This window comes from Molossus molossus, unplaced genomic scaffold (genome assembly GCF_014108415.1).
Source record: "Molossus molossus isolate mMolMol1 unplaced genomic scaffold, mMolMol1.p scaffold_m16_p_6, whole genome shotgun sequence".
In the NCBI taxonomy this organism is placed as follows: Eukaryota; Metazoa; Chordata; class Mammalia; order Chiroptera; family Molossidae; genus Molossus; species Molossus molossus.
Window position 1 is genome coordinate 50,055,164 of NW_023425399.1, and position 11,919 is coordinate 50,067,082.

At 40.6% G+C, this 11,919-nt stretch overlaps 1 protein-coding gene across 1 annotated transcript; it reads left to right on the top strand.

Annotated features, from left to right (window-relative positions):
* The first annotated feature begins 7,318 nt into the window (after positions 1-7,318).
* LOC118619194 (cystatin-9-like) lies at positions 7,319-11,517 on the top strand. Its single transcript, XM_036245931.1, is given in 5 exon segments — positions 7,319-7,341; positions 8,166-8,205; positions 8,207-8,407; positions 10,406-10,519; positions 11,428-11,517. Coding segments are annotated over 5 exon segments (468 nt in total).
* Positions 11,518-11,919: the final 402 nt, after the last annotated feature.

Genomic DNA, 11,919 nt, shown 5'->3' on the forward strand with positions numbered 1-11,919 from the left:
TGTGTTCATTTTCTCCTTTGTTTCTATTGCCTTAGGTGATGTATCAGTGAAAATTCTGCTGCGTATGATGTCTGAAATTTTGTTGCCTACAGTTTCTTCTAGGATTTTTATGGATTCATTAGTCACATTTAAGTCTTTTATCCATTTTGAGTTTATTCTTGTGTAGGGTGCAAGTTGATGGTCTAGTTTCATTTTTCTGCAAGTAGCTGTCCAATTTTCCCAGCACCATTTATTAAAGAGGCTACCCTTACTCCACTGTATGCTCTTGCCACCTTTGTCAAATATTAATTGAACATATTGCCTTGGGTCCATTTCTGGGTTCTCTGTTCTGTTCCACTGGTCTATATGCCTGTTCTTGTGCCAGTACCATGCTGTTTTGATCACAGTGGCTTTGTAGTATAACCTGAAATCTGATTATGTGATCCCTCCTACTTTGTTTTTCCTTTTCAATTTTGCTGTGGCTATTCGAGGTCCTTTTTGGTTCCATATGAACTTTTGAAGAACTTTTGGTTCTAATTCTGTGAACTATGCCATTGGTATTTTGATGAGGATTGCATTGAATCTATAGATTGCTTTGGGAAATATGAATATTTTAATGATGTTAATTCTTCCAATCCATGAACATGGTATGTGCTTCCACGTTTTTATATCTTCTTCTATTTCTTTTTTCAATAACCTGTAGTTTTCTGAGAATAGGTCCTTCATTTTTTTGGAAAGTTTATTCCTAGGAATCTTAATTTTTTTTGCTGCAACGGTAAATGGGATTGTTTTCTTAGTTTCTCTTTCTGTGAGTTCATCCTTGGTGTATAAGAATGCCATCGATTTCTTGACGTTAATTTTGTATCCTGCTACTTTGTCAATTTCATTTATTAAGTCTAGTAAATTTTTGATGGAGTATTTGGGGTTTTCTATGTATAGTATCATGTCATCTGCAAATAATGACAATTTCACTTTTTCCTTTCCAACTTGGATCCCTTTTATTTTTTCTTCCTGTCTAATTGCTGTTGCTAAGTCTTGCAGTACTATGTTAAATAAGAGTGGCGAAAGTGGGCATCCTTGCCTTGTTCCTGTTCTTAAGGGAAATGCTTTCAGTTTTTGCCCATTGAGTATGATGTTGGCTGTAGGTCTTTCATATATGGCCTTTATTATGTCTAGAAATGATCCCTCTATTCGCACAATGCTCAGCGTTTTTATCAGAAATTGATGCTGGAATTTGTCAAAGGCTTATTCAGCATCTATTGATATATTCATGGGTTTTTTTATTCTTCATTTTATTCATGTGTTTTATCATGTTTATTGATTTGGGAATATTGTACCAGCCTTACATCCCTGGGATGAATCCCACTTGGTCATGGTCAATAATTTTTTTGATGTATTGCTGGACCCGATTTCTAGTATTTTGTTCAGGAATTTGGCATCTATTTTTATCAGGGAAGTTGGCCTGTAGTTTTCTTTCTTTGTAATGTGTTTTTTTGGTTTTGGAATTAGAATTATGCTGGTTTCATAAAACGAATTTGGAAGTCTTTTTTTCTTCTTGAATTTTTTGAAATAGTTTGAGGAGAATGCATGCTAGCTCTTCTTTGAATGTTTGGTAAAACTCCCCTGTGAAGCCATCCGGGCCTGGAATCTTGTTTGCTGGGAGAGTCTTGATTATATCTTCAATTTCTTCTGTTGTTATTGGTCTAGTCAAGTTTTCTATCTCTTCCTGATCCAGTTTTGGGAGACTATATGTTTCTAGAAATTTGTCCATTTTGCTTAGATTGTTGAATTTGTTGCCATATGATTGTTCATAGCAGTTGTTAATGATCTTTTGTAGTTCTGTATGTCAGTTGTTACTTTTCCTCTTTCATTTCTAATTTTGTGTATTTGGGTTCCCTCTCTTTGTTTCTTGGTGAGTCTAGCTAAGGGTCCATCAATCTTGTTTATCTTTTTGAAAAAAACAGCTGTTTGTTTCATTAATCCTTTGAATTGTTTTTTTGGTCTCTATGTCATTTATTTCTGCTGTGATATTTACTATTTCCTTCCTTCTACTTGCTCTGGGGTTTTCTTTTTGTTTGCTCTCTAGTGTTTTAAGTTGTGAGGTTAGATAGTCTATTAGAAATTTTTCTTGTTTTTTGAGGTAGGCCTGTAGTGCTATGAACTCCCCTCTCAGAACTGCTTTTGCTGCATCCCATAGATTTTGTGTTGTTGTGTGTTCATTTTCATTGGTTTCCAGGAAGTTTTTCATTTCTTCCTTGATCTACTCGGTGACCCATTCATTGTTTAATAACATGCTACTTAGCTTCCATGTGTTCAAATGTCTTTGTATGTTCTTCTTGCAATTGATTTCTAGTTTTATGCCATTGTGATCTGAGAAGATGCTTGATATGATTTCAGTCTTCTTGATCTTGTAGAGACTTAGTTTGTGCCCTACCATGTGGTCTCTGAGAATGTCCCATGTGTACTTGAGAAGAATGTGAATTCTGTAGTTTTGGGGTATAATTCTCTGTAGATATGTATTAAATCCATTTGGTCCAGTGCTTCATTTTGAGTCTCTGTTTCCTTGCTAATTTTTTGTCTAGAGGATCTATCCAGTGATGTCAGCAGGGCATTGAAGTCCCCTGCTATGATTGTATTGCTATCAATTTTTCCTTTGTAGTTCTCCAGAAGATTTTTAATATGTTTTGGTGCTCCTATATTGGGTGCATATATGTTTATCAATGTTATATCTTCCTTTTGGATAGATCCTTTCAATATAGTGTAGTGGCCTTCTATGTCCCTAGTTATGGTCTGAATTTTGAAATCTATTTGATCAGATATGAGTATTGCTACCCCAGCTATTTTTTTTCCCTTTCTGTTTGCCTGGAAGATTTTTTTTCATCCCTTCACTGTCAATCTATGTGAGACTTTTGTTGTGAGGTGGGTCTCTTGTAAACAACATATAGATGAGTCATGCTTTCTTATCCAATCAGCTACTCTGTTTCTTTTTATCAGAGCATTCAGACCATTTACATTTAAGGTGAGTATTGATATGTACTTATTTATTGCCATTTTTGTTTAGTGTCATTCTGTTTTTCTTCCCATTTCTCCTGGTAATTACAGCAGTCCTTTTAACATTTCTTGCAGGGCTGGTTTGGGGCTCACGTATTCCCTTAGCCTTTTTTTTTTTTTTTTTTGTCTGGAAAGCTCTTTATTTGACCTTCTATTTTGAATGATAGCGTTGCTGGGTAGAGTAGTCTTGGATTCAGATCCTTGTTTTTCATGACCTTGATTACTTCATGCCATTCCTTTCTGGCCTGTAGTGTTTCTTGTGAGAAGTCAGCTGAAAGCCTTATGGGGTTTCCTTTGCAGGTAACCTGTTGCTTATCTCTTGCTGCTTTTAGGATTCTCTCTTTGTCTTTAATTTGTGGCATTTTAATTACTATGTGTCTTTGTGTGGGCCTGTTTGGGTTCTTCTTACTTGGGGCTTTCTGTGCCTCTTGAACTTGAATGCCTTCTTGCTTCCCCAAATTAGGGAAGTTTCCTGTTACTATTTCTTTGAATATATTCTCTAACCCTTGCTCATTTTCTTCTTCTTCGGGGACTCATATTATGCGAATATTACTGTGTTTCCAGTTGTCCCACAGTTCTCTTAAGCTGTCTTCCTGTTTGTTAATCTTTTTTTTTTTTTTTTTTTTCATTTTGGTTTTCTGTTTGGTTGATTTTTTTCTACACTATCTTCTTTTTCACTGATCCGGTCCTCAGCTTCCTCTACTCAGCTTTTTAGACCTTCCAATGTGTTTTTCATTTCTGATATGTCGTTTTTAATTTCCAACTGGTTGATTTTCAACATTTCTATCTCTTTACTCATGGTGCTCATATCCTTACACATGCTGTTGAGCTTCCTCAACATCATGGTTCTGAATTCTAGTTCTGTTAACTTGCTTAACTCCACCTCATTTATCGCATCTTCTGTAGAGGTCTCTTTTTCTTTCATTTGGCTTTTGTTTCTGTTTTTCACCATTTTGGCTATCACAGTGGGCTTTGGAGTCTTCCAAATTTTCCCTGTGGGTGTTGGTGTTCTGCTGTTTGTGGATCCCTCTCCTGGGTTTTGATGATGCAGGAGGGCCCACTTTAAACACCACCACCAAGTCTTAGCTTTTCTGGTTAGTGTTGCTAGCCCAGGGAATGGTAGTTATCCTATAGCTTTTTTGCCTGGAAGCTATTAGTAGTGGTCACCTGAAGAACCTTGGTTTCTGAGTTGAATGAAAAACTCCCTCAGGTACTCAGTGTAAGAGGATTTCCCGAGGGTGGGGCACATGCTGTTATTTAATGGGCCTCAATTAGCATTTAAATGGCCACCAGGTGGAGATGACCACTGTCCTGTGTGGCTGCTCTCAGCAAAAGCTCTGAGCACCCTCCAAATCCAGAGTGTCCCCATACAGTTACAGTCCAGTCTGCCTTCCCTCTGCTGGAGCCCAAGGTGAGTGGCTGCTGCCAATTTAGCCTCTGTCCAGACTCTGTGTCATGGAGCTGCCTGGGACTTTTAACCCGAAGGCGCTGCTCCCAGCTAAGGTCGGCAGAGTCTGCGGCACCAGTCGAGGGCATAGCACCCTGCGGAGGCCACAGGACCCAACTGCGGTTGCGGAACCCAGCTGAGGCAGCAGCAGCTTCCAGCCAATGCATCTGGACCCAGCCGAGGGTGTAGTACTCAGCCAAGCTTGCAGGACCCAGCGGAGGAGGCCGCTGATCTCAGCCGAGGGTGCAGTTTCCAGCCGAGTCCCCTGGTCCCATCCCAGTCCCCTGGTCCTAGCCCAGGCCACTGCGGACCATGGGCTCCCGGCCCCCTCTCACGTCCTCGCAAGCCTACCAGGATTGAGTCAGTGTCCCTGATTATATGGTCCTTCAAGCTGCCTTTCGGTTGCCCCTTCCTGACAATTTGTCTTTATTTTCGTTGTAATTACAATTTGGTCCTGGGAGATGGTCTGTGTAGCTTCCATTCACTCCATCACCATTTTTTCTCACATCCTATTTTATTTTTTAATAAATACATTTATGACTATAAAATTCAACTGCCAAATTTTAAAATGTGTTGTATGTGTTGTTTACAAATAATTAACAAATGAGATATTTAAGGATAAGGTATTAACTTACATAGCCACATACTTTAGTTATGTTTTTACTATTTTGTTGTTTTTATTACTAAGTAAATTCATAATTATTATAAATTATTTATAATAACTGTATTCTTAATTTTTTGAGGCACTTCTATACTGCTTCCCATAGTGGCTGTATTAGTTTACATTCTCACCAGAAGTGAATAAGGGTGCCTTTTTCTACACTTCTTCAATATTTGTTATTACCTGTCTTGTTGAAAATAGCTATTCTAATAGGTGTGAGTTGGTATCTCATTGTAGTTTTTTGTTTGTTTCTTTTTTTGGTACATATCCCTAGTGGGAACCGAACCTGGGACTCTTTGCTCCACAGGCCGACGCTCCAACAACTGAGCCAAACTGGCCAGGCTCATTGTAGTTTTGATTTGCACTTTTCTAATAGCTAGTGAAGTTGATCATCTTTCCATATATCTGTTGGCCATTTGTATGTCTTCTTGGGAGAAGTGTCTCTTTAGGTTCTCAGCCCACTTTTTAAGTTTTTTTTTTTTTTCTGTGTATGTGTGTGTGTGTGTTGAGTTGTATGTGTTCTTTATATATTTTAGTTATTAATCCTTTGTCACAGATATTGTCTGCAAATATCTTTTTCTATTTAGTTTATAGCATTTTTGTTGTGTTGACAGTTAATTTTTCTGCGAAGATGCTTCTTAGTTTGATATAGGCTCATTTATTTATTTTTGCTTTTATTTCTTTTGCCTTTGGTTTCAAACTCATAAAATCCTCTCTAAGACCAAGGTTCAAGTATTTAGTATCTATTTTTTCCCCATGTAATTTATTGTTTCAGGTCTCATATTTAGGGTTTTGATCCAGTTTCAGTTAATATTTGTATATGGTGACAAACAGTATTCTATTGTTATTCTTTTGCATGTGGCTTTCTAATTTTCCTAGCACCATTTATTAAAGAGGCTTTTTTTTTCTTTTTCTTTTTTTACTCCATGGTATGCTTTTGGCTCTTTTGTAAAGAAGTATTTGCCCATGTACATATGGGGTCTGTGCATCTGGTTTTTTATGTCAATATCATGCTGTTTTGATTATTTGAAGTATATTGTAAAGTCAAGAAGTGTGGTACCTCCAGCTTTGTTCTTTTTTATCAAGATTGCTTTTGCTTTTGGGGGTCTTTTGAAGTTCTATACGAATCTTGTAATTGTTTTCTTCTGTTTCTTTAAAAACTTCCCTTGGGATTTTTGATGGAGATTGTATTAACTCAGTATATTGCTTTGAGTATTATGGCCATTTTAACTATGTTGATTCTTACAGTCCATAAACAAAGACTTATCAAAGGATGTGAAGGACCTATACACTAAAAAGTACAAGACATTATTAAAATACATTGAAGAAGATGCAAAGAAATATTTGTAACATTTTAACACTATTAATTTTGATTACCACTTCATTATTTAAAAATCCACATTCCATACTGGATAGAAGAATATGCAGAAAACTGTTTAAGTAGACTAGTTAATTGTATCTTTCAACTCAGCTATATTTTTTATAATGTTTATCCTTCTTGATAATATCCCCGAGAGATGTGTAAGATACTCTTAACGTGATTGTGGAATTGCCAGTTTGCCCTGTAATAGCACTAATTATTCTATTGGGTATTGTAGCTCCATGTATTGTTTGAATGTAGGTTCATAGGTATTAGAGCTTCTTGTTGAATTATTTCTTATTATAATATAACCTGAGATTGTATTGCTATAGATGCTTTCAGCACTCGATCCAATCTTATTTCCATTGTTATAAGAACATTCTTTTAGTTGCCATTTGACTAGAAATATATGAGAAAGAATTGGCCCACAATGGGGGCTTTTAATGCAAGCAATACATTTCTACCCTTGGCAATGACACTTTGTTAAGTGGGTAATAAATGTTTCAGATGATAAGGAGAGAGCATCTGGGTGACTCAGGTGTGCAGACTAGACAGAGCAGGGACTGAGTCCCTCAGTTTTGGAGCTGTGCCTCTGTCCAATGTTCTAATGCACCTTCTGGCTAGAGCTCACCTTGAAAGAAGAATTATGCTCTTACACTCTCCCTCTGCATTTCCTGTCCTGGCAACAACTCAAGGGTCATTTAATTACCACAAAGCTCCTGGAATCTACACTTTTCTGCAAATCACATGGCAGTACCATGGACCTGGACTCATACTAATTTTCAACCCATCATCCAGAACTCTGTCACAGACAGGACCTATGACCAACTGTGTCAGCAGAAAGTATTTGGTATTGAATCGATGCATCATTGTTCCTGTACATTAGTCCCTGACTCTGTCCCTGTCTCCTTGGCATTTTGGATTCTTAAGACTACCACTGTCTCTGCCCAAACTTCTATCATGGCTATGCCAGTTATTGTGGGTACCCCATTTTATCATTGCTCGCTAATATCAACTGACTCTTTGGCATAAGACTAGTGTGTCAGTGCATCAGGCCTAAAGCAGCAAGAAAAACTGACCAAGTCTAGCCTGCATTCCAAGGTTCCACAGATACCACAAGTCAGACTGATGATTCTCAGGCAGGTGTTCGGGACCCTTTCCCAGAATGTGGTTACAGGTTGTTTTCTATCACCCACAAAGCTGGCTCTGGGAAACTCATCCTTTTTGGCTCTGATCCTCCTTGTCTTAATGACCTTTACTCTTCTGCTGTGTCATGGGATCACCTTCATATCTACCCCTTACATTTGTGTCCTCATTTTAGCATGATTCTGAAACATACAAATGAAGCATAGTCTTTTCTCCCCATTGAGACACTGAGGGAGTGCTACAGGGGTTTCAGCTACAGTGGACCGCTTCTCCTGTCACTGATCCTTCCCCATCCACTCTGCCTGGGCCTTGTTCCTCAGTACTGAACAGGAGACAGTTTTAACTGCTTTGGATGAAGGAATAGAGGAGACAGGGTCACATATGGGAAGGGACAGGGTGTAATAGCAGAGAGGAGGCCCACAGGAAGGATATGTCTTGGAACAGATAAGTTGGACCACTGCCCAGGTAGAATCTGGTGGGAGTCTGAGCCGGAAGGGCCATGGGTAGCTGGTTTCCTGCAGCCCTGCTGTTCCTGCAATCGAGGTGTCCTCTGCCTGGGGATATGTTCCTGCTTCTCATAGGTTTCCAGTTCCTAGTGATTCACAGCTGGACTTCTGAAGAATTAAGGAAGAATGATGACCAAAAAGTCATGGGCAGTTATTTCCCTGCCACTGTGGAGTATGCCTTACACATATTCAACCTAAAGAGCAAGGACATGAATGCCTATAAGCTGGTGCGCATCCAGAATTCCTGGAAGGAGCAGGTAGGTGACCATATTTTTCTGTTCTGCTGGCCTTCGATTGTATTAAGTCAGGGTAAAGGACAGGAGACATACCAAAGGATCTTGTATGCTACTTGAAGTTTATGAAAAAAAAAAAAAAATACCACCACCCACCTGGTGTGGCTCTGTGGTTGAGCTTCGACCCTTGCACCAAGTGGTCACCAGTTTGATTCCTGGTTGGGGCACTTGCCCAGGTTGTGGGCCCGATTCCCAGTGGGGGACATGCAGGAGGTGGCCCCCACTGGTGATGTTCTCTCTCATCAATGTTTCTATCTCTCTCTCCCTCTCCCTTCCTCTCTCTCTAAAATCAATGAAGAAAAAATATTAAAAATAATTCCACCTATTTATTTTCAGATTTTATAGAAGTTTTTACATGGAAATTAAAAAAAATTAGATCAGTATCTACTCATGTACAATATATTTTTTCAGTCTTTATGACATTGTTTAATGAGGAATGATATAAAATATAGCCTATGAGGGGATAAAATATCCAGAAAGGAAGAGACACACAGATAAAATATTTGAAAAGATAGAGTGAAGAGCTATTTCAAAGAAATAAAATAAGATAATTAGAAAGAAAGAGAGCGACAGCCATAGAAAGAGTGGAGGGCAAGGAGAGCAGGGTTGAGGATCAGAAACAGTGACTTCTCCCCCTCAACCAGAGGTTCTACTGTGAAGTCAGGGCCTCTGTTGTGACTTTCATAAACTCTGGGCTCCCTGCTGTGGTATCCATCTATGTGGATTGATGTTATTTTACACTCTTCCCTTGACAATGGTTCTCCTTGTTTTGGAATTTCTTTCAGAATGCAATTTTTATTACATTAAAATTGCTGCATACCTGAACAATAAAAACATGCTCTCAAAGGAGCACTTCTGGTTGTATGACTCTGAGTATGTGTGAATGTGTGTGTGTGGTGTCAGGGGCCTTACTCTTTCACCCTCTGGACCTCTGCTCACTTTTTTGTGGAATATAATGAACATAACAGTCTGAGGAATGGGGTAGTTCCAGAGACGTGGAAGTAGGGTACAGACTGACAATCCCCGGAAGAGGGGGTGGTGGGAGAGAGATAAACCACAGAACTTATATACATGTATACATGAACAATGGACATGGACAATAAAGCTGGGGACAGGGTGGGGAGTATGTGGGAGGGGGAAATCAGTGGGGGGAAAAGAAGAAACAATTGTAAGAAAAATTAATTAATTTAAAAAAAAAGAATCCACAAGAAGAGCAGAGGGTCTCCACCCTCCACTGAGCTTAACCCTCTGTGGACAATGGTATGCAACATCTTCACTGGTCAGGCAACTCGGGGTCCCTGAGGTTGGACCTCTGGTTGGAGTTTTTATATCTAGAGTCACAGATTGGTGACTCTAGTTTGGGTGTCAGGAATACTGGATGGGATATAGTGGGAGAATATGGAATAAAATGAGTAGAATGGAGTGGAGAAGCGTACAGAACATTTCACAGTACACTTTGTAATAGAAATTGTTTCTTGAAGCTATCACCTCAAATGTGTGTGTGTGTGTGTGTGTGTGTGTGTGGTGTGTTTTACTAGCATTGTATGACAGTGGGGCTATAGATGAGTCTCCCACCCCAAGGTCAAGATTTTCAAGCAAACTCTTGCAGAGCCAACACCCTTCCAGGCATTTGTCACCCATCTCTGCGAATGCTGTAGAAGCTAAAATCTTGCTGAAATAGAAGGTGGGGTTTCATCATGGCATTTGGAAATCTGAGGCTGCAGTGTGAGGTATTAATAGTGTGTGATCAGCCTGTTTCTACCTGGGGCCTCCACTGGGCCATGTGCCTATTTTCCCAGAATAACCAAAGTGTGGCTTTATTCCAAGGGAGCTGATCCAGACCCAGAGGAAAGCTCCAAATAGAGTACTGTTTGGGTCTGCTCCTACACTTCATGTGTCTACACTAGCAACTACTTAAGACAATAAGGGATGATTCTTCTTTAATGTCTATGCATACCACAGGTAGAGACCATGATGGCTTTCTCCATGAAGCTGGAACTTCGCAGGACCAAGTGTGGGAAATTTGATGATGACATTGACAACTGTCCCTTTCAACAAAGCCCAGAGCTGAACAACGTAAGATACACATGAGCCTCCTTCAAGTTCTACAGCTGTGGACCTGCATAGGAGTGTAGTAGGAGTGGGGTAGGGCAGAGAACATACCATTCCTAGGGACAGAGAAGAGTGAGACAACTGCTGGCCATACTATAGCCACCGCTTGTGCTGAATATGAAGCGCAGCTTGGCAGATAAGCCCCAGGGTCCACTTGTAGGCCTCTGGCCAATCTGGGATCCTGACTCTCCACTCATCTATTAAGCTGTCTGAACCTCCTCGGACCATACTGGTGGTGACAGATTGCTCCTGACTCTAGGGTCCATTTTCTCCTTGTTCTGGCCACAGGATATCCTCTTCCTGTTCTGTAGTCACTTTCATTTCCTGCTTTTAGAAGGAGGAATATGTCAGGGGTGGCCACCATCATCTTTGACTGACTGGCCAATTCTCCGATCCCCCTGTAACTAGTTTGATAAGGGTTTGGGTGAGGGGAACCCATAGCCCACTTCCCTGTGTCCCATGCTCTGCCCCAGGCCCTGCTGAGCTGCAGTTCCTGCTTGGGGGATAAGGGAAAGTGAACCTATGCTGTAGAACATGCCCACCTCAGGTCAGGGCCACTTGAGATAAGGCTCACTGGGAAGGAGCACATGTGGCTGTACTAGAGGCATGAGTCACACTGGGACGCCTAGGGATTCTCATGGGAGCCACAGGCCTGGGGAGAGCAGAGGGACAAAAGAGACCCTAGGGTCAAGAGAGAGCCAGATCAGGAACATCCAAGATTTAGGTTGGGGCTCACCTGAGGCCTAGAGTCTGCACCCCCAGCAGCTCTCCTTGAAAATACAAGTGTGGGATGGATGCTATCTTCAGCACTGAAGTCACAAGCTTCCCAAGGCTTTTTCACCCAAACTTTATGTTTGTGCTTATTCCCTCAGACCTTCACCTGCTTCTTCACCATCAGCACCAATCCCTGGAGAACAATGTTCAAACTCCTAAACAAGACCTGCCTGGAAGGGATCTACTAAGTGATATCACACTCCAGCCCAGCACCTCTATCCTCCTTTGACACCAGCAACTCTCTGTGGGTGACCCTTCAGTGGCTGAGCAGCTCTGAACTCTGTTCTCTACTTTGAAAATATCTGGAGTCTCATACATGGGCATTGTGGAAATTCCTCATTGTCCATTTTTTTCCCATGTAGAATAGAACATTAAACATCAGCATTTCAAGAGGTTCTGTATAGCATCATTCCTGACTGAGGGGGATGGGGGGGGGGTTCTGGAGTCATCCCAGCAGGAAAGTTTGGTGGCCCAAGGTGGGCTCTCTCTCTTTCCTGCACTCCCTAAGCCAGCTCCAGGTGGCACAAACAAGGTGCCTCTGAGATGCTGGCTCAGGGCTCGTGAGGGATAGATAACCCATATCACCAGAG